Below are 24912 nucleotides of genomic sequence, written 5' to 3' on the forward strand. Positions count from 1 at the left end.
TCTTTTTTGATTAAATCCTTATATGCAAAACAAAACTCTACTTTATCTGAATCCCTCTATTGTTTCCATAAAATTGTTGTGTTTCTTGATATTCTAAAATTCTCAAAATAAAGATTATCACTACAGGGTATTTCAAAAAGTATTTTAATCACTAATGTCCTATTTTTTGCTTGCCAGTCTCGCTTTCTCTCAATTTAACAGGAAAAATTCCTTAAAAACAAACTTTATTAAACAGACTATGCAAAAACAAATCATTTCAGTAGCATTATTATTGGAACCATAACATTAACATTTTCATCCATAGTTCAATCTGTGTAAATATAAATTATGTTTTTCCCTCCTTTTTTTAAAAACTATTTTCCATTACCATTTTTTAATTTGGGTATGTCCCAAATTCATCTACTTTGTTAGTTAAAATCTGATTGATTTCAAATGATTTAATATTAGTCTATTCCCTTCAAAATTAACTGAAACCTTAGCTCTCACCTTATAACAAAGTAATTTCCTAATGATTAAAATTTTAAATAAACGCATTTAAGAAACACAGGGAAATACAAGTGAATAAACATTTAATCTCAAGATTTTTAAGTGGAAAAATAATGTAAGACTTCACAGAAGCAAAGAGCTAAACATCAAAAAGTTGGAAAAAGAGATAAATAAAGCAAATCAAGTAAAATACTGATAACTGTTAAATCTGTGGCTAGTGTTATTTTGTAAAATTCTTCTATTTGAAATTTTCTTTTAAAATTAAGCAATACGAATTAAAAGGCAAATACAATTTTTATAATAAAAATGACAAAATGGTATCATCAAAGAGTTTAAAAAATAAAAATACCTATAACGACATAAATAGAAAAATTGGGAAAGGTAATGAACAAAAAATTTACATCAAAATTACAATCCGTCAATAAGTAAACCCATATAAAATGGAAAAAAAACATATAAAATGTTTTTGTCCTCACAATTATCTCTCAAATTGCAAATTTAACTTACAATAAGATATTTCTTTTTTTTTTTACATGACTGTTAATTCTTTTAAAAATGTAAATCAATGCCAGTAAAGCACATAAACTGGTATTTCACAGATTAGTAATCAAAGTGAACATGGGCATAACCTTTCCAAAAACTAGTTTGGAATATGTACACATGCCTGATATAATAATCAGAGTTCTAGAAATTCACTCCCAGAAAATGAGCAAATATGATGAAAAAGATATAGATATTTAATTTACTTAAAAGAAATTTCATTCAAATGGCCAACAGATAGGGAGTATTAAATCAGTTTTGACATATACACGATAAATTACAATGCAGCTGTTAAAATCTTTTATCTAAATATATAATGACAAGGTAATACAAATTATGATAATAAAGTAGAAAATCAGTATATGGAAAGGAAGAACCTAATTTTGTTTTATACATTGTAATTTTGTTTTATCATGTGTGTTGGGGGAAACAAAGGGAACTATATGGTGGTTAGTTATATTTAGGTCCTAGAATTATGAACAGTCTTAAATTCTTAACTTTCTTATTTTCTATCCTTTCTCAGTGAGAATGTATCCAGGAGAAGGGGAAAACTTTTAAGAAAAATAAACCCTCAAAGCAAGAATAATGGTGAACATAAAAGTCAAATTCAGTAGAGTCCCATGCTGCTAAGGAAGGATTATAAATGTTGTTTTGGTTCCTAAAGCTCTAAAGCTCTGATATGGAATTCCCTTCTCAGCCTTACCAAAAGATCCCAGGGCCAAGGCTAGGTATTCTCCTGGAATCACTTCTCTCAAGTTGACAAAGGAGTTCAAGAAAAGGGTTGAAAGATGTCATGAGATATTCACTAATCCACATTGATGTCTAATAAATGTAGACTGCACGGCTGTCATATGTCATTCTCTGTCATTGTAGGAGGTGAAAAGAAAATAAAGAGTACCATAGGGTACCAAGCATATGTTTCAGTAAGACACTCCCTTAGTAACGTGTCAGATAAATAGTTCTTAGAGAAATAGCGGCTCTACATTAATACTCATATGTGCTCAATCATTTATATTATCTTAGTCTCTAATACCACAGTACATAAAAAAGTGAAAAGGTGTATTAATTCCAAAAATGAGGCAAGAGATTCATCAAAACTGAAATTACTTCAGAGGAATGAACACAATTACCATTCAGCAAAATTAAGGTGCTCTATATGCCTCCTATGCTTTTAATTAAGCCGCCTTTAATATACTATTGATCATTTCAAACTGTAATAAGAGCTGTGATAAATGTCTAATGTGAATATAAAATCAATATTACAAAAATTCACTTTTGTATGGACAAATTTATGACCACTTTACTTTTTAGCAAATTACTTCAAAATAATTTATTAAATAAATTAAAGATTTATTAAATAAATTTAAAGATTTATTAAATAAATTAAACAAATAAATCTTTGATGCAGTCTTTCCAGTAAGAACACAAAAGTTTAAAAAAATTAAACAGCCAAGCAATAGAGTTTTATAGAGGTATGTTGCGTGGCTGTTGTGTGTAACACACTGACTTATAACACTTTTCCACCAGCAATAGACTTACTAGTGAATCAACAGAGATCATGGACAAATTAACCTTTTCCAAATACTGGAAAAAGAAGCAAGAGAGGCTTAATCTTAAAGTGGAAAATGAGAAGAAAAAGTAAGAAGAAAAAAAATCAACAACCGAGCACTAGAACTTAATCTCCATGTATATTAAATATGCATATTTGGACACTGAATATTGGTATCTAAAATCACCAAAGTATATTCCAAATTAACTTTCTTAAAGATGCTACTGTTTCCAACAAATAGATTAATATTTTGTTGTTTTTTAAATTTTGAGTCATAATCAGAACTGGTAAAATCCTAGTAGGAGTACTCTGCAGCATTTGGTTTTTAAAAGATCGGAGGAACTTAATATAGTATGTAAGTGGCATTAATTATATTTATATTTTTGATACAGAATTATATCACTACTTATGTAGAAGAAATCTGCTGCAAATAAATTAATCCTGCACACATATAACACAATAAAGAATATTTAAAGTGTCCTAAGACCAATATAGCTAGATACTTTCTTAAGGAATAAAATCACATTCATCTGCACTAAAAATATAAATAAAATCATTTTAAAAAATGCTTTGTTTCAAATCAGTGTTAACTTACATAATTTGCAAATTAAAAAAATAAGATGATATTTGCCATGCAGTGAACACAGATATGTTGTACAATTCCTATTAATTTAATGGGAGTTAGTTTAATAGGAGTGATACAGCCAAATCCCCATGTACCTTGCTGAAATTTTCAATCTCAAGTCAATTTTCCACTTGTTTTCTTTCTCAGTACAAAGTTTAAAAAGAGAAAAAAAAAAAAATCCCCTTTTGAAGCCTAAAATTATGCCCAAGGAGGCTGATCAGAAGGATAAAGAATCATATGAAAATGTATAGATAACTGGTTACCACTTCTGAATCACAGTGAATTAAATCATAACTTTTTCTGAAAAAACCTTTTAAAGTTAGTTTATATCCACACCCATGTTGCCATATACCTCACCTCAACCACCCATACACATATACTATCACAGTGGTTCTTAACTGTGATGCTGAGCAACATCAGCCTCATCCCAGAAATTTGTCAGAAATGCAAATAGGTGGGCCCCACCCAAGAACTTCTAGGTGATTCATCTGCTCCTCAAGTTTAAGCACCACTGCAGTACTCTATTCCACATCCATGCTATTCTCTATGTTGTTTTTCTCTACTGCCATGCTCACGATTGTCTTTACCAAGCTTGTTCAGCCCAAATTGAGATTCAGTTCGAGAATCAACATCACATCAGGCTAGAAGCATTTCCAGACACATACATACTCACTCAACTACACTTTATCCCAACGCTTCTGAAATATCACCATCATGGCACTTATCACTCTGTTATTACAACTGTTTAAAGCTTTCAACTATTGAGACTATGACCCTCTTTAAAGATTTATGCTATTCATGTGATGGATATAGAGTGCTTACCATAAGTCAGGCATTGTTCTAGTCACTTGCATGTCGATGAACAACAAAAAAGATCCTTGCCTTTGTGAAGGTGACTTTTCTGTGTGTGTGTAAATATAAATTCTGAACAGCTCATTATATGTATGTAGAAGGCAATGGCACCCCACTCCAGTACTCTTGCCTGGACAATCCCATGGATGGGGGAGCCTGGTAGGCTGCAGTCCATGGGGTCGCTGAGGGTTGGACACCACTGAGCGACTTCACTTTCACTTTTCACTTTCATGCACTGGAGAAGGAAATGGCAACCCACTCCAGTGTTCTTGCCTGGAGAATCCCAGGGACGGGGGAGCCTGCTGGGCTGCCGTCTATGGGGTCGCACAGAGTCGGACACGACAGAAGTGACTTAGCAGCAGCAACAACCAATAAAAGAATGAAAGATTAAAAGGAATAAATAAATAGAGGTCTGAAAAAATATTTATGGGCAAAAACAGGTTTTTAAAATTCATATGTGACCCCTAGATCAACTTTTTTCCTGCCACCTAACTATATCCTACAGCCAAACATTTTTTCCTGAGACATCATTAACACAAAAGTCACTGTAAAATGTTCTTAGAAAATTTAAAATATAAAAGCTTCTAAGATACTACTTCTACAGCTATGTTCTTAAATTTCCTTAATGTGTGTGTGTATATATACATATATATGTATGTATGTATATAAATATTTGAAGCTCTATCTGGCATATCTGGCATTTATACCTGGCATAATAGTTTCTCTGAAATAAGGATAAGCAACAATTTAATGAGTTAATTAACTAAAATTTCAACTAATAAAATCTAATTACATACTCACTGCATAAAGAACTCAACCTGATATCCATATTGCCTACTTTGCTGAAGAACTGCTATTATTTGTAACTTGTCACTTTGGCAAGCCTTCATATATCTTGACTTATACTTGCTAGGGCTCCATTATATAGCATAATTTAATTCTCCAGGACACAAAAATTCAATTTACTTTCCTACTTACTGATACATGATTCCACAGTGGGTTACTAGTCTTATAAAAACTGGCCAAAAGAACCAAAGCACAACAAAACTGATTTTTGAAAGGCTTGAGGTTAGTTCTCTGGGAGTAAAATAAATTCTAAAAAAAATTCAGAGTATTTTCTGTTTTTTTTATAATCATTTTTCTTGAAAATTTTAAACATAACTTTCAAAAATACACAGGAAAGACTTGCAAGGATAAACAATAAAATATTGTTCCTACTTTGCAAAAATCAGTAAATTTCAATGGATGAAACTTTATTCTATTAAATAGTAGCTTATAAAAAAATGGAGACAGATAGCAATGTAAGATAAGCTAATTCTAACAATTAAACCTTTATACAATTAGCTTTTACCATGGTAAAACACACAAAAATAAGCTTAGTGATCTGTTCTTTAACATGCACACAAAACATGACCTAACTATAATATATGCCTGGACTGAGAACAAATATGTAATTCCTTCTTGCATATGTGGAAATTAACCTTTCATATACAGACATGTCAAACAAATCTAAAATTATGTTAAGTCTTTAAAATCAAATACTAAGGTAAAACACTTCTCTAAACAGAAGAAAAGAAAGCCTTGAAAAGGAAAGCACGGTCCCTGGCTGAACACAATACACAGGCTTTTTCTTTTTTTTTTTAGTCTAAATTAGTTGCTACTACTTAAAAATCTAATGTCCGGTTTCTACTGAAAAATCGGAAGATTGGCAAAAGCAGGCTAAATACTGGAAAGGCAATCATGGGTCCCCCCGCAAGCACTTTCCTGCCTACTGCAGACCTCCAGGAGTTATTTGAGGTTTAGACCCCCGCACAAGACCACGAACTCCTCAAGAGAAGGGACCGTGCCTTGCATATGTCTGAACCCTAAACAACTGGCTCAAATTTAGTCACGCAATAAATGAGGAAGGAGGAAAGAAACCACCTAAAAGCCTTATCTGAGTTTATCAGCAAAGATTCAGGAGCTGACACAAAAAGTGCTCATTTCTGTAAGATCTAAAAAGGTAACAATCACATAAGGGACCCAAAGAAACTCAATGGCTAAAAGGTTCATTTTATATCTTCTTTCCTGTGCTCTCATACCTAACTTTGATAGGTTTTCTCTATAGGTGTTCATAGAGCATTATCTGCTGGCTGGCAAAACAGGTCTATCATGTCACATAAAACTTTTTCTAAGACAAAACCACGTGACGCCTGAACAATGTTGTTAACAGTGCGGTGCGCAGTAACTGTGTGTGCTCTTGCAGCTAGCAGTGTGGGTTCCTCCCAGGTTCTTTTTACCTGTAGGAGGGAACTGCTTCAAAAGTAACACCCCCTGGCCTCATGTGCCAAAAAATGAAATTCTCTTAACAGCAGATATGAATCCTGACCTAATAGGTGACACTAGAAATAAAACTGCAGTATCTCATGAAAAAGTCACTAGTTTGCTAGCCCCCTGCTAAGTTAACCAACTGTGTCAGTAAAGTGGTCTCTATTTTGATTGGAAATTTTTTTATTATGTGGACTAATGAGCCACTGATCCACACTTTTTAAATGTATGAAAACATTCAAATATAACAGCACGAATTCAGTTAGTGTCCCCCCTCCAAAAACAGATGCAAAATTATACATGACACACAAGATTTTCATAATTTCAAGCCAGAGATTGATATTAACTCAGTTTCTGCTCATTGTTTATCATTACAGTACTATTCATTCAGACACTACATTTTAATGTTAGATTTGATGTATCTTTCAATTCTGATGCAAAGAGCAATATCTTCTGAAAATAAAATACTAACCCATTTTCAACTTTCATGTGTGACTTAAACCCAGGTGAGCATTATTTACTTCCTGAACACAAAAGTTCTTATTTAAAAATTTTTCTCAACTTGTTATTTATCTAAATTATATTAAGTTATATCAATATATTGAAAGTAGGGGCTAGAACAGAAAACTGGTAACATTTTGAAGCTTATTACAAAGACATTGGAATTATAATCTACTATCTATTAGTTGATAGTATGCCTCTTTTTTCCCTACCTACTATTTTGTTAATAGGTATAAATGGGATGGGACCATTTAAAAGTACATATAAAGCCAATTTTAAAATTCTAAGACATTTTCTTCAAGAATACTTAATTGTGACAAAAAATCCATTACATTTTACATACATTTCTCAGAGATTGTACATTTCTTTCACAGATTTTCCATACTGAATACAATGACTACCACTACCAACTAGCCATAAAATTAACATATTTTAGCGCCACATTAACTTCAGACCTACTCTGTAAAAAAGCACCTGAAAGAACGTCATTTTCACATGGAAATAATATGTAACATTAAAAAAATAATGGATACCAGAAAATCCATATAGTAACTATGGTTTCAATTAGTTAATTAACCCTCTAAGTGTATTCTTTTCTTCAAAAATCAGGTCTGTCTTCAAAAAGATAACATGAGAAAGGAAGAACTAATAAAAAACACCTTTTTCCAGAAAATTAAAAAAAATTATTTATAAGTTTTAGAACAATGACCACACACTTAAGAAGCAGACAAAACTAAAGATGAAATGAAAGAGTTATCATGAAATATTTTCAATTTTACTGGAAAAATTTAGTCAATCAATAAATGTAAAATATATACCAAAGCAAAGCTTTTGGTTTCTTCTCTCAGGACTATTTATAATGATTATATTTATAAATATATGTAAAATATAAATTTAGACTTCTAGCACTTTCTATAATACACAGCTATGTAAAAAACTAATTCAATCATCAGAAAAAGAATATGATATTCAGGAAATCTATTTAATGCTTAATTCTAAAATAATAAAAAATATTCATTCTAGTCACTCCTATATATATATAAAAAGATTGACTATTTTAAGTTTTCCTGAACTTAAAAAGTAAAAATTTAAACTGTATCTTACCTTCTGTATTCGGTAAGAAGCTGATTATAATGATAAACCACAGACTTCGCATTCTGCAACCAGAAGACACCATTATTGATCCCTTTAAATATTTTCTTTGTATTCCTTAATGAATCTAGTTATAAATGCCCAGCTTCATCAAACCCAGCAGTCTGCATCATTGATCCTCATATCTGAAAAACAAACAAATCCATCATTTACTCTATGATCCTACAATGTCACAAAAAATGAAAAAACAATAGCCACAACTCCCCTCTTTCCAACCTTTCTTCCCTCCTTCTCTGAAGCATAAAAAAAGCCATATATTTTGATTCTATATTCAACAGCATTCTGAAAACAAAGCCCCCCAAATTAAAGGTAATCAAAACATATGAATGCACATAGTAGTTATATAAATTCCCAAAGATGAACTTTTCTTGGAAAGATTAAAGTTATTCCAGAATAAATAACTGTCTTTCAATGTCATGTAGTAGTCTTTTTACCAGCTTTAATATATTAATACAATACCTGCAACAAAATTTCATAAATACATATACTTTGCTTCTAGTGATGGTAACAGCAGTATTATCTACTATTTTATCCTATTATCTAGTAAAGTAGATTACAGATATAATGAAACAGTTTATTTTTCTACTCAAGGGTGTACAATTTTTAATATATGGTTGTAGCTTTTATAATTATGGCATTCCAAACACTACACTGCAAACTGTTATTTATCTGACTGCTAGTTATTCATAGAAATCATTTAATAATGTGATTGTCTCTTAAATATTTAAGGTTTTAGATTTTCATATATGAGTTTTTCTTACAGCAAAACTTAGTAAGGTCAAACCCATGTCCTTGAGTAGTTTAACCCATCCACTGGACCCAAATAAAAATCTAGACCATAATGGTTATATATCTCCAAATTTGCATCACCATCACTAAAATGAAGAGCCAAGTCTAATTCTAACTAGCCTTTAAGTGCCCAGTTTTTCAACTGAAGAGGAAAAAACCAACTCAGGTGTGATTTAATCAGCATGTCCACATTCCCAGGGTCACATGAAACCAGATTATTTGCTAGGTTCTACTGCAGTGTTTTACTCCTTTCTAGCATAGCATGAAGAGTCGGACACAACTGAGGGACTTCACTTTCCCTTTTCACTTTCATGCATTGGAGAAGGAAATGGCAACCCACTCCAGTGTTTTTGCCTGGAGAATCCCAGGGACAGGGGAGCCTGGTAGGCTGCCGTCTATGGGGTCGCACAGAGTCGGACACGACTGAAGTGACTTAGCAGTAGCAGTAGCAGCATAGCATGAGGAGTCAGAGTAAATACCATAAATACCAGCCTTACAATATACACACTATGAAGGCAGTTCCCAAACAGAGCCAGCCTCCTCATCTAGCATCTGAGCGCAAAGAAATTACAAATTCTTCCTGTAAAGTCTTCCCAAGCTCTCCTTAACCTTTTGCAAATGGTTTTTTAAAGTGAAGCAGTGATGGGTATACCTACCCACATTATGAGGTCGTGTCTATAACTCAAAATGAACTCTTACATTATTTAGATGCTATCTCTAAAGCATAAAGAAAATGTAAAAAAACAAATTTCCCCTAGATAATGTTGAGCTTTTTATTTCACAGCAGTTAAGGTATTCTGAATTTGCTACCTGCTTAATGCATCATGCTGCTGTGCTTAGTCACTCAGTTGTGTCCAACTCTTTGCAACCCCAAGGACTGCAGCCCTCCAGGTTCCTCTGGCCATGGGGATTCTCCAGGCAAGAATACTCAGTGGGTTGCCATGTCCTCCTCCAGGGTATCTTTCCAACCCAGGGATCTAACCCAGGTCTCCCGAATTACAGGTGGATTCTTTACCAGCTGAGCCACCAGGGAAACCCAAGAATACTGGAGTGGGTTGCCTATCCCTTCTCCAAAGGAACTTCCCCACCCAGGAATCGAAGCAGGGTCTCCTGAATTGCAGGGAGATTCTTAACCAGCTGAGCTACCTGGGAAACCCTTTAATGCACCATATGTGATTCTATTATAGCAGGTCACTATATTCTATTATCAGTTTCCTACAATGTAACTTCAATGGAAAAAAAGTCAGATTCTAAATGGTTTGGAACACTGATCAAGCTATAAAGTCACTATCTTGCTTTGGCAACAAACATACCAGAAAGAACATAAAAAATTAATCTGAAGCTATTATCTAGTGTTTATATATGAAGATTCATAGAACTACAAAAGGAATTAGCAAGACAGTCTATAATGAGTTTATTTTATCATGCCTATAGTTTGAGATAAAGCTGTTTCCCTATATACACTCCATGATCCATAACCAACCTATTTTTTCAGCTCTCTCTAAAACCTGTTAAGACAAAATTAGGCATCATAATGAAAGGAATCAGAACTGGCTTACCTAGTTCTAAGAACACCTCAGATGTTCTTAGAAATAAAACAATAACAAAAGGAAAAGCAAGCTTCCTCCTCAATATGACAGAAATACACAAAGAAAAAAGATACATCAAAATTAATCTGAGAGAGAACACATGGCATACAACCCTGCAAAACCAGCTGGCTCTCTATTCATTTTTCACTCTGAGCTCCCAAAGAATATTCATTAGACAAAACTGAAAGTAAATGTTTCGTTTACAATTGCTATACAAAGTACCTGCCTTAAAACTGCAAGCTATTTTATATAAAGCACAGAGAGAAGTCAGATAATTTCATGGCCTGTCACATTTAAAAGGCCAATCATGAACAGTTTCTTAAATGCCACAGACTGGTCAATGATTGTATCAAGCAATTAGAATAACATTAATATGTGGAAGAGGTGCATTACTGTTACTTGCAGTAATTAAGTCAGCCTTTGGAATGCTCCCAGTTCAAGCAAAGAATTCTGACTATCCAGATTTTGGCTGTAATAGGTACTTTTATCTCAATGAACTAATGCATATGGGCTGCTTGCCTACATGCACAACTCTTGAACACGTTTCCACTTTCTTCAAGCAACTCAAGATCAGTGTGTCTTTGGTCACTGGCTATTTGAAAGAGTCCTTGTTTGTGGGAAGAAATAGAAGGAAGAAATCAGGGACTGATGACTGCTTTGTAGGAAACAGCTGCCAAGATAGGAAAACCTCTGTTAGTTAAGGGAAAAGGAGGAGGAAACCACACAAGCCAGACCTCTTTTGTGGTCTCTGGCCAGGATAGAACATTTTATGAACTGATTTAACTATACTAAAATTTCAGTGTATTCTTGAGGTTTAAATGTGAAACACAATTTTAAAAATACACTCTAGTCAATTATAAGACAGTATAAATGACTGTTTCTAACAGAAAGAGATTCCAAAATGTAACAAATTCATGGCTTTTTTTCCCACACAAATAAAGCTTAAGTCCATCCATCTGTCTGTTCAATGAGTAAAAGAATATCAAATTGATTATTCTCATTCTACTACGTACAGCCACTTTCACATCAAATAAAATTATTTTCAAAAGTTCAAGCTTTAAATGCAATTTTGAAAACAATCAAAAGATTTTACTGCTGTGATTCAAATGAAAAACAACCTTCCATTTTAAAATGTTAATGAAAATTGAAATACTTAGCAGACCACAATTGGCTAAGGACAGAATGAATAAATAATCAAATATTAGTCATATAATGTTTGTCAAATAATCAAACATAGTGAAATTAGTCCCAACAAAACACTGCTCCTAAATCAAACTGGAGCCACAAGATTCTCACTGGCATAAATGGAGCCAACAGACTTGTCCCTCAAACTCTATAATTACCTGCAAAAGGCAGCTCATTAAGTGTTTCACAACGCAAAACAAAAACAAGGAACAAAACCAGGAAAAGGCTATTACACTTTAAACAGAAAAGACTAAGGGATTCCTCATACTAAAAAAACAATTTTTTCTTACCCTTCCCAAGAACTTCAGGGAAAAATTGGGAGTATGAAGGCATAGCGCACAGATGAAACCCCTCATAATGCTAAGCAGCAGTACATTTCTTAATAAAAACTGAAATAGAACATTTCTACTTAAATTATGAATGACTCTTTTCTTATCCTTATCCTTTAAAATTCAAACAATTTCATCCTAACCCTGTTTCTATAACTACATGACACTGTCTAGCAAACCTCTGTCAAGATTTTTTTTATAAGTATTCTACTACTCTGTCATGTAAAAAGTCAATTAATGCATCATTACTACTAAACCTTCCAAAGCTCAACAACAACTTCCAGGAGCATACCTCAGCACTGTTTATATCCCAACAGTCCTCAATGTTTTATACACTACTTAAAATGTATAGTTAGCCATAGCCATGTAACAGTAACCTGCTTATATTTATTAGCTGCATTAAATATCCTATGCCTTAAATTGTCAGCAAATTTAAGAAATCCTACTAATCAGTTTTAGTATCTCTGTATTTATGTTACATTACTAAAAAAATCATACTTAACTTTATATATGTTGACATCTGTTTAGCAAAAATAGAACAAATAAAACCCATTTGTTGAAAAGCTCAATGACAGAAGCAGGATATAGCACGCTTCAAATCAATGGGGAAAAAAAAGATAACTTAAATTTTTCTAAAAATGGTTAACTGAGGTTGATATCGTATTAAGTGCACAGCCACTATAAAGATTCATATCTAAAGCTTTATCTTTGATTTCTTCTCATGGACACTGAACTACTGTGAACACTGGATATTAAGCCCAAACAACCAAAAGCATGAGAACAGGAAAAAGAGCCATCTAAGCGGGAGACCTAACAAAGTTACCCATCCTTGATATCATGTACTAATGCTGTGTAAAATGAAACATTAATGCTTTGGGTAAGCATAAAATTCTAAGCACTAAATGTATGTCAACTAAATGAGAGCTAAAGATTTCTGCACAAAATCAGTCTGTCTAATCTAATTTGTGCTATAAAATTATAATCATTATGGGACAGAATTTACTAGCAAATAAAAGCTGCTCTTCTAAAAACTATAGTTACCAAAACAACAGGATGATACCAACCCACTCTGCCCCCACTGAAAAGATTTAGAAAATGAAAAATAAATTACAGAAATTCCCCTTCTTTTAAATAGAAGAGAAAACATGGACACCCTTGGGAGTTTTCTTTCAGTAAGCTGCAGAAGTAAACCCCTGTTATCACTAATCAAAAAGTCTTTTTTTAACTCCAGACCTTTGACGTTCTTTTCCATTTGAGTTTATTTTCTTTCCCTTCACAAGGATAGGGCTGGGCTGGAAATGCTAACAGGGATTTAAAAACCATGTGGCCAAACACTAGTTGCCACTATCTTTCTCTGATTCATTTCTGCACATATTGGTATCAAATATACAGTACTTGCATTAAACTATTTATTTTAAAGTACCCTTAACATTCATTTTTGGTCTTTATTGAGTCTTCTGCATTGTGAAGACACAGATTCTCCTATGAGAGGACTCAGAGGACCAGCAGAAAAGAGTTCAGGAACGCTCCAGTAAATTACACCTGCTATCTGCCATAATATCTAGGAGTCATGCTGAGCAGGCAAAAGAGGCTTGTACCTGAGGACACTTGGGAGGCACAGACCAGGGCAGTCTGCCATTCTCATTAAAATGCTTCCAGTTGAAATAATAAAAACAAATGGCTGTCATTTTCAAAGGAATGCAGGGGACATTTTATGACTGAACATAAAGTTGCAAATGAAGTTTCAAAAGAAGAGGGAAAAAAATGAAGCTACAAACCCAGTTCAAAATATTACCTTATATAACATGAAAGTTGATGGCTTCCCCCAGCAAAAAAAAAAAAATCATAAATCCATTTGTTTAAAATATTTTGTACTTATTGTTAAATTATAGTATACCTACAATGTAGAATTTAGTGTTTTCCCCAATCTGGGGGAATGGGAAAGCTATTTTTAAACAGCAGTTCTCTCCAAAATTGACATTTTATTTTTTAACTTTCTAATTATCTGGAAATTTCATGCAACTTTTTTGAATTGAATATAAATTACAGGTACTATGGACAGAAATATTCTGTGAGCACCTACTATGCTAATATGCAAAAGAAACACTGTGTCAGACACATATCACTAACCCTTATATAAAGGTCAATATTTAAAGGTCAGAGTCAGAAGTCTGAGGCTCAGAAAAGAAATTCCATTACTGGAAGTCACTCAGCTAGCAAGTAGCAGAGCCTGAATTCCAATCAAGGATAATTACAAGGACATTTTTCCTTAGGTGCTAAACTATTCACTCAGCAAACATTAACAGGATATACCACATGATAAGTGCTAAGAAACAAAAGAGACAAAACTCCTAACCCTAAGGGAGATTACATTTTAGCTCAATAATAACCTTTTCTAAATAAAATGCTACAATTGCCTGGCACATAGCTGCTGCTGCTGCTGCTGCTGCTAAGTCGCTTCAGTCGTGTCCGACTCTGTGCGACCCCAGAGACAGCAGCCCACCAGGTTCCCCGGTCCCTGGGATTCTCCAGGCAAGAACACTGGAGTGGGTTGCCATTTCCTTCTCCAATGCATGAAAGTGAAAAGAAAGTGAAGTCGCTCAGTCATGTCCAACTCTTCGCAACCCCATGGACTGCAGCCTACCAGGCTCCTCCGTCCATGGGATTTTCCAGGCAAGAGTGGGAGTGGGGTGCCATCGGCACATAGCTAGGTTCCTCCAAAATGATAGACTACACAGATAAACTAAATAGTTTACTTATATTATTTCATGAAATCTTCACAACATCCTGAGGAAATACAAAGTATCATCCCCAATTTCCCTTAAAATGAGAATACTTAACCTGTTCAAGGACAGTAAATAGTAACAGGACTGGGATATAAGACCATGGTCTACAATCACTATTGTCACTAATTAAGTAGTTCAGATAAACCTACTCACTTTGTGTGTTTCATTATCTTTCCCTTTGGAATCAAAAATAGAAATAGAACAAAGTCATTTTGGGATTATGAAAGTGAAGAAATACCAAAAGAATAATGAGTTGATTTTCAAAATGTTTACATAAGTAAAACTAACATCCCTCAGGTAATGATAGCTAAATGTTAATTTTTAGTATTTCCAGTGAGCCATCATAATTTTATTCATTTTTAGTGCTAGTTTAAGTACTCACAATATATGTTATAAATTAACAAATTATTCTGGACAGATGAATCTTATGAACCAAAATACCTGTGAAGTTGGTTATGAGTCAAATTACAAACCTAAGTATTTCATCAAATAGAATTAACAATGAATCATAATAGTCATGGAAAGAACGTTTTAATGTTAATATCTATGATATTATGGTCTCATCACTGTTCATGCGAACAGAAAATAAAAAATTCAATGTTGCTCATGAGATGCAATCTTATACTCAGCTAACTATACTGGATCCTTTGTTCATAAATCATTGTTACTAGCCATTCTCTGAATCAATATTCAGATTCCCTCTTGGTCTATATATATAACCACTAAATGAAATAATAATGACCCAGGATCTGCCATATATTAGATCATCAATATCACCATCAGGGGTTTCTTAAATGTAATGAGGTAATCTGAGTAAAGTATGTCAAATGAACTTAAAAATGAAAAATTAACTATAGAGAATACGTGATGAGAAGCTGAAGAAAATTTTGTGAAGTATATAGCACATTGCCTTTTATAATCAATAAATGATAAAATTCAGCTGCAAGCTATGTCAGTATATATAGTGTCATCTCAACTTGCAATTCTAAAATAAAATAAATAATGTTAACAATAAAATTGCATGTATGTCAGTTTAAGCCAATGATTCGTGATTACATTCTAGATATTTTTGATACTGAAATGAGTGTTACCTATTAATTATTATATTTATGCATTGGTCCTGTGTTAGGTTCTAAAAGGATTATGAAACAGATGAAGATATGATTGCCACTTTCAAAAAATTAAGTCTTCTAAGGATAATTAAATACATTAGAAAATGATTAAGACCCCAAATATGCATTAATAACTGCTAAACTCCTCAAAATTTAATGGTAATAAAGACACTTTACACTAAAATTATGAAAGAGAAGAGAAATAAAATTTATGAACTTGTGTTTCCCTTGAAAACCTTGTGTACCTTGCAGACTTAGGTCAACCAATATTATCGCCTTTGCGGGAAAACTACACACGATCAAACAGCAAGATGACATAAGGGACTTCTTCCAAAAGAGGCAAGTTCCTGTGCCTTAACCAAGGTCATTCTTCATGAAACCCTGCATTCCATACTCTATGTTCTGTGTCTACAAGCAAAACTTAAAATAACAGTATTTTATTGCTGCTAAGTCACTTCAGTCATGTCCAACTCTGTGCGACCCCATAGACGGCAGCCTACCAGGCTCCTCCATCCACGGGATTTTCCAGGCAGGAGTACTGGAGTGGGTTGCCATTGCCTTCTCCATCACTACTTTTGAAAACTAACTTCATTAACAACATTAGAAATAAAGCTGTAGCCTAAGTTAATGAACAGAACAGACTCTTACTTCCAGTGTTAGACTGAGATTCTATGTGGTCTACAGGTCTGATTCTTTAAAGACCATTCAAAGACTTGTAGGGGAAGGAAAGAAAAATATTTATAGACACAATTAAGAAACAACATGGACTGAATTATTTTGAATGATTGTTAAATATTTTAAAAAATTAAAAACATAAACTGTAGTTCATTATAAAATTAAAATACAACTTTATGTTTCAGTGCTTCTTAATTACTAAACTCACGGAGTGAGGGAGGTATGTGGTTTTTAGAAGAAGGATTTTCAACTTTAAAATATAATTTTATAATCTCTATTAAAATTTCAGGTAACATTAAAGTGGGAACAAAACTGTTTAATAAAAAGAAATATTGCTTATAAAAGGCTGAGAAAAACTGACTAGAAGCTTGAATTACCTGTCAAGACATGTATTTCTGCAGCATTTCAGCAATTTTTAAATAAATCTTCCTAATCAGAATACTGATATTTGTGAAAAATATACCCCCTGTCACTCCTCCACATAAAAAGCAAAACACTGTCCTTAATAATTACCAAAGATAACAAGTAATTCTTCAAATCTCTTAATCTAAAAATTATCAATAATATCCCATTATGTTTAGAAAGATTAAAAGCAAGAAATTATACAGACTGATATTATAAAGTAGAGATCAGGAAAAGTTTTTCTGTAGAGGAATAGATAAGTAAATATTTTAGGCTTCAAGGACCACAGCATCTCCATCACAACTATACAATTCTGCCTCTATAGCACAAAGCCTGTCATAGACAATGCGTAATGAATGGGCATGGCTGAGTGCCAATAAACTTTACTATAAAAACTGCCAGCCAGTTTACCAACTCTTGCTCCCATACAAGACGGGGACAACTGAACACAGTTCAGTCAAATAATGAACTGATCAATATCAATGTCTACCAAAATATTCAAACCGACTTCAGTCTATTATTTTAAGAAATATTTAAATGTTAAAGATAAATTAACCATGTTGGAACAAGAAAAACAAAATAAAGCAGCATTATATTGACCATAACAAATTAGTGTTTCAGTGTGTGTGTAACAGAGCCAGATGGACAGCATACAGTGATTGGGGAGAAACTCCAGAAAAGAAAATAAAAGGCATTACCACAGAAGCTATATCTTACTACTTTGGCAGGGTAGAAGGTAAAACCAATCAAAACAGTAAGTAATGGGAGGCTGAAAAATAATGAGGTTTAGACAAGGACCCTTGAGGTATTCTACCACTAGTATGATGGTTTCAAATAGCTGTCAGTAAAAGTGGATTCAAACTTGTGAAATTTCTGTCAGCACTGTTATTCACTCATATGAAATACTGGATATATCTCAGTCCCACATACTGTATTCAAAAGGAAACTACTAAATTCTAGTTTCTTCAATTTCTGCTATAAAGCTAAAAATTCTACAAAACCAAAATCACCAATCTTACTCCAAAAAATTATGATGTCACAATAAATACATACATTTCTTTTAGAACAAGTATTTTCAGAATTTTCCAATTCCCTATATCTAGTCTCTTCCCAGTCAATATTTGACTGCTACTATTATAGTAAATACTTTTATTTTCTGCAATCTAATATTTCTTGAAATTGAACAGCCACACTGTAACATACCACAAGAATAATATTTCTAAGCTACAATTAATAGGTATCACATTTAAAATACACGAAGGCTAAACTTTTCTATCAATATTATATATAAGACAAAAGAGGGGAGAAGGTTACAAATTTTTAATAAGAGCATTATATTATGGTAGTAATAATCTAGGTGTTTTACTGAAAGTGAAGTGGATTACTGTAAATGAAATTTCAGTCCTGAAAATGTCCTTTCAGTTTTACAGATAACACAAAATGACTTTTTTTCATGTCTCTAGCGATAAGGATAAATTTGCCACACATTTAAATGGTGCCTTCACACTTCCCACCCTGACTCATGAATTAATAATTTAGTGACATTAATACAAGAAGATAAATGATAAAAAGGTTAAGGCTCATGGGTCAACTATATATCATACTTCTTTTAGCACAGCTAATACTTCTCTGCCAATTATAGCTAAAACTTTTTAACAGTTTTCAATAGCATTTTTACAATCTAAGTAGCAGCTTATGCACACACAATTTCACACAATTCAGGCTTAATAAATCTCCTGCTGGTACCAAACAATCATTCTAGGGGATTAAAGTGCAACATCTGTTAACATTAATAATGTTTTATATAGTCACATGTATTAAAGAGGACTCTACACCATTATTAGTCTTCTAAAAATCCTTCTAGACCAATATACTGATTTAGCATGAATTATGCATTTATGCTTCACAGTAACAAAGAAACACATTAATGTGAAATGGTAAAATTAAAAAAAAAAAAAATCACACCCACTATGGAGTAACAGATTTCCTTTGACCTAAGCTTACTAAGTATACCAGTACATGCACAGATACATACACACACAAAATTAGCTCAGTCTCTAAAAGTTTTTAAAACCAAAAAAATCCTCTGAAGAATTAATTGTAAGTTAGGATAAAATACACTGCTGTGAAGATGAAAGTTACTTCATTTTCAGGTAGTACGCATTCACTCACAGTTTCATTGATTCTTTCCCTGAGATGTCTTAATCCCCTTTCATTCCTTTCATTCCCTCTGCCCTTACTTCTTTCTCAACTTGTATAAAATTTCTTGGCTAATTTCTGGCCCTCCAACCAACTTGCCGACTTCTATTAATCTTCCTAATTTCACTCTAAACCATAAAAATGTGTAAAACTGGAACTAATCCTAGAAATCACTTTATACATAAGACAAAAACGCTTAGGGTTGTGACTTAACAAAGGCAGATCTCAGAAGTGCTGATTTGCAAATTTTCTCTTAAGTACATATATTATCATCTCACTGTAATTTAAGTATCACAACAAACCTAGTATCTCAGTTTTAACAATAGAGGGACTGGAGGGGCAGTGGTAAAAGGAAAATGTTTTTTAAAAAATTGGCAAAAAGTAAAAAACAGGAATAGAGCCCAAAGGGATCTAACTTTAAAAATAATTCAACCCTCTATTTCTGTCGAACTTGATTTTGAATATGCCCTTCAAATTCTAGTTAAGATTTATTTTCACCCATATAGAAAACATTCCCCTCCTTTCCACCTAAGGAAATTCTTTACAAACTTCCACCTATGCCATAAAGCCAAGAAGATCCCCTCCAACTGAAAAAAAAAAAAAAAACCTCTTTCTTAAAATGCCTTCAATCACTATGTGTACCATTTGTATAACAGTGATTGGGTTGGTTAGCTTATAACTCCTCTTCAATTAAGCTTTTAAACTATCATAAAAACCTCTTTTGTAAACATTTTCAATATTTATTTTTCTTCAATGTAAGTCTCTTCAAACCAAAAAAAGAAAAATGTCCAGGATACATACTCTGTTCAAGGCATTGAATCTGGTACTGTACAATACAATAATGTGGAAGATTATTATAACTTTTAATGGATGTTAATTACTATAATTTTTAATGGATTTCTTTTTAGGCTAACAACTAAACCTAAGAATAAACATCCTTTACTTCCTACTCTTCCTCTTTAACAATTAAAGTAATTCAATTTTTGGAGCATGGGAGGCTTATCCTCTCCTCTGCACCTTTCTTGGCATATTTCTGCTATTCCCTCTGCCTAGAATCCCTTCTGCTAACGGCTCTTCCTCTTCCAAGACTCATTTTAGGCCGATCACTTAACTATCTTACTCTGTCCCTCCCTCAGCCTCCATGTCACACACCAGAGGAATATGGGATTTGTGTACAAAATACAATATGCCTACCACTAACACAAGATTCTGAAGTATTTTCAAAATCATGCGTTAAATGAAAATAGAACATATGACTTTCACATCTATAACCTCAGTTCGGGTACCCTTGAGTAATGCCTGGCAAATAGCATATAATAAATATTTTCAACAAAAAAGGAAAGAAATTAGGTAAATAGAAAGGAGAGAGGAAGGAAGGGGTGAATGAATAAACTGAATGTTCAGGAATCGATCTGAGAAAGATAAAGAAAAGTAAATGAACTCAGAAACTGAAGTATAAAGTTGAAAAACAACATTTTTAAATGAGAAACAATTTAGAGAGCTCCTAAAATAGGGAATTTTAAGCATTTTTTTGAAATACTTTAATATTGAAGAACTGCCCATTTAAGACACAAAAAAACAAAAATAGCTTTTTTTCAGAAGTTGAATTTATCACTGTTTGGCTTAAAATAAGTTTCTGTTATCATTTATAGACGTCAAATAAACTCCCTCAAGGAAGTTTTAAAAACCACCAAGCCTCCTCACTGTAAGAGGAAGCAAAAAGGTCCACTATTAGTCGGGAAACTAAACCTACAACTTAGGCCCAACTAAACTCAAGTAGAATAATCCCCTGATGAAGTTTTTCTTTAAAACTTCAGATTTCCTTCAACTTATGATGGGGTTACTTAAATCTCTATAAACACATATGAGTTGAAAATATCTAGGTCAAAAATACATTTAATGCATCTAACCTACCAAGCATCATATATTAGCCTAGTCTAAACTAGCTTCCTTGGTAGCTCGCATGGCAAAGAATCTGTCTGCAGTGCAGAAGACCTGGGGTTCAATGCCTGGATCGGGAAGATCCTCTGGAGAAGGGAATGGCTACCCACTCGAGTATTCTTGTTTGAAGAATTCCATGGACAGAGTCCAGTAGTCTTGCCTGGGAAATTCCATGGACAGAGGTGCCTGGCAGGCTACACGACTGAGCGACTAACACACAAAAACCTAGCTTATCTAAAATGTGCTCAGAACACTCACAGTAGCCCACAGTTGGGCAAAACCGTGTAACACAAATTCTATTTCATAATAAAATGTCGAATATCTCATAGAATTTATTAAATACTGTACTGAAGGTGAAAAACAGAATGATTGCATAGGAACAGATATCTGTCATTGTGGTTAAGAGCTGCAAATCGCTGCCATGGCCCAGCATCAAGAGAATACTGTAGGGCGTACAGCTAGCCAGTAAAGAGTCACAATTCAAAAATCTGAAGTAGGGCTTCTGGTGAACACATACCACTTTCACACCAAGGTAAAGTCTAAACATCTTAAGTCAAACCATCGTAAAGGGAAAGTCGAAAAATCTTAAGTCAAACCATCGTAAAGGGAAAGTCAAAAAATCTTAAGTTAAACCACTGTAAATCAAGGACCATCTGTATTTGAAAATTCAGTAATTAAAATACTGAAAATAACTTAAAACTTTAAAAAGTACTACAAAATGTGCAATTACATAAAACTATATTAAGTATATCTGAGAGATCTGCTTTTAAATAAAACAGTACGGGGTAAATAAACAAATCTGACATTTATTTTCAAAGTACGCTAAAAACAGGCAAGATAATTTTCTCTTGCAAAAATTTTTGACAAAATGGGCTTCCACATCTACATATTCTCCCAGCAATGTTTTGAATGAGAAAACACTGTTTCCAAAGTGAAATCCTCTTACAAGTCCATTTTTAAAAATAAAGATCAATATAAAGGTACAATAACATACTTAATCACCATTCAGAACAAAGAATGAAAAAATTAAAACCCACACCTCGTTTCTGCTCCAAAATTACAGGACTGACATTAGCATTCTAATCCAACACCAATCTCGGGCTTATATCTCACCTCTATATGAAAAAACAGTAAATTTCACACTGGGAATTAAACTTCAGCCTTAGTTTGCAGTTAAGGTATCTGACATTGCCTATAATGCACACAGGTCGGCACTGCAGATTTCTTTCTTTTTAGTATTTTTGATTTACTGCAGCTGTTGAAAAACCATGGCTACTTCTAAATCCTAACTTTCCACCCTTCCACAGAACAGCATTTGCAATTAAATTGACTAATATACAAGTCAAACAACGTTGACAATAAATCTAAGCAGCTTCTTTGCAGAAAGATGTCTGAATGTCAAATATGAAATTTAACAAGTTTTAATAATTAGACTCTGTAAATGGTACACTATATATGTCTGTCCTAATTTGGGAAGATGAGCTTCTCACATAATACTAATCACACTAAATATAAAAATACGTTCTGGCGTTTCACTAACTTAAATCTTGAAACCCTACAGCTACAATTTACAAATTTAATTTTATTAATATTTTTAATCAAACCATAGTTATTATTCAGCTTCATATAATGCAATTTAGAGTAGTTTTCTGCTGTGAATACCAGAACACAATGAGATTTTAATCAGATTTTAGTATTAGCCACTAGAAAACATTTTGGAAACCAGACAACCACCACCACCCCCTAAAAACCTTTCACTTCAAATTAAAGGTAAAGATAATCCACCTGTGATATCTAATTACCCACTGAAGAAAGAAATTGCAGAAGAATGACTCTTTGAATACTACAAAATATCTGATGCCAAAATTTGGGCCACCTCTGCTAAAAGATTATATAAAATATTAAATGCTATTGTTCACAGGTTGCTAAGTGAGTAGATGGTTACACCATGGATTTGTTAGAATATTTTGTTAAAATTTCTTACATATCTTATGACCATTAAAAATGTCTTTAAAAAAAATTTTTAAAGATGTCTTTTTAAACATTTCTATTTTATCTTAAAATTCACAATACAGTATCAATAACCACATTTAGTTAACCTCCCTTTATTTCAGGTTGATTACCTTAATGTGAATCTGTTTTCAGCATAACTGATCCAGCAGTAGAAAAAGGGTGAGAAGCCAGCCTTCATACCAGGATACAATTCTGACAAATACCCTCCACTGACTTCCTTTTAAAACTGTGACTACATGGGAGGAACCTAATCTTTAGGATGATTTGGGGGCAGGGATTTTGAAGCTATGATTATAGGTCAGGAAGAAGAACTACCAAAAAAAACCTTCCTTGGGATGGTTTTCATATGGTAATTCAATCAGGCATCTTTACTGTAAGAGTAAAATGAGAAAGACAATTTATATTCACAGGTGGACGGATGGGTATACATCAATACTTCCTGTTTTCAGTATGAGAACATCAATTATGATAAAAGTCAGGTCAGTTAGTGACATACCAGATTCAGGAAGATAGCAAGAATAATAGAATACCAATCATAAAAAATATTCAAAACCTCTGGGCAGATTTAAGAAAAAGAGTAAGAGGGAACATACCAAAGAAAAGTGAGAGAAAAAATAAAATTTAAAGAATGATAATAGACGTCAAAAGACCAAGCCTATACTTATTACACTTATTATTATCCTTATAATTCCTATATTTAAGAGGAATCAGAAACTGGTTAAGTTCTAGTGCAATTTATTGTGATCTTCATTATCATCCATGATAAATGTTTATTCAAAAATATATTGAAGGCTACTCCAAGTTAATTGCTAATAATTGGGGCTGATAGGTGCTTCTGGTTGTTGTTCAGCCTTGTCACCCATAATTAACAAGATATAAAGGATCAGCTACAAAACCTGAATGTTAGTGCTGGGTCTAAATAACAGAAAGCTACTGAGGAAATGATTTCATTCTTCTTATAATGAACAAGACATAGCTGGGAAATTTCCTATGTACCAACAGAATAAATATCTAAGTTCATGATTTAGAAAAAGAGAAAGCTAAAATAAAGATAAATTGCAATGAATTAAAAAGGGGGGAGGCAGGCTGATAGCTAAGGAAACCTAAGAGTATCGAATTAGTTGGTTAAGGAGGTACTAAGAATGTTACTAAAATGCAATGAAACAAAGAGTATCTCAACAAGTCTAATCATGACAAAAGAGCTCTTTCACTAATAAATGAATATTTCTCCCTAACCAAATTATAATTGCTGAATTTTATAATCTTCATTATCTTGAAGGCACCTCATAAAAACACAAATATACACCTAAACTAACATGACGTTAATCAACTATACTCCCATATAAAACAAAAAATAATTTTTAAAAAATCTGAAGGAAACTACAAACCTAAGTAGAACACAAATTAACCAAAAACCTAAACCAATAGTTTCAAATCCACATAATAAGTTCTCACTTTTATCAGCACTTGATAAAACATGAATATCTCTTAAAGATATGCAGGTATATACTCAAGAATATTTTTAGAGACATCTAAAGGAAGCAAAATAATAATATTTCACAAGTCACATTAAAAATATACATATCAACTTGAAGCAATTTTTGCACAGCTGATATTCTTTAGGCATAATACACACACCTCAAAATAGTGTCAGAAAAATGGGTTCGTTCCTCCTCCCTCGCTCTCAATAGGCTAATGGCAGGAATGAACGACTCGTATAGAACCTAGGTTTTGATTCCTAGCTCTACCTCTACCCCGAATTCAAGCAGTGGCCAAATTCTATCCCATCATTTAAAAACTTTTCCAGTTTGTCTATTGCCACTGCCTCTCATCTGGACTGTCATCTACACCTTCTAACTAGGTTTCTGTTTACGCCAGTA

General features: G+C 33.2%; 1 protein-coding gene across 50 annotated transcripts in view; it reads right to left on the reverse strand.

Moving 5' to 3' along the window:
• ADGRL2 (adhesion G protein-coupled receptor L2) overlaps positions 1-24912 on the reverse strand; it is a 716223-nt gene that overhangs the window by 157409 nt on the left and 533902 nt on the right. For all 50 annotated transcript variants that reach the window (XM_027536740.1, XM_027536741.1, XM_027536746.1 and 47 more), the window contains one exon: positions 7965-8137. In XM_027536740.1, coding sequence (XP_027392541.1) covers positions 7965-8037 — 73 coding nt within the window. In that variant the 5' untranslated portion in view covers positions 8038-8137. The remainder of the gene's footprint in view (positions 1-7964; positions 8138-24912) is intronic.

The sequence above is a fragment of the Bos indicus x Bos taurus genome, chromosome 3 (assembly GCF_003369695.1).
Source record: "Bos indicus x Bos taurus breed Angus x Brahman F1 hybrid chromosome 3, Bos_hybrid_MaternalHap_v2.0, whole genome shotgun sequence".
In the NCBI taxonomy this organism is placed as follows: domain Eukaryota; kingdom Metazoa; phylum Chordata; class Mammalia; order Artiodactyla; family Bovidae; genus Bos; species Bos indicus x Bos taurus.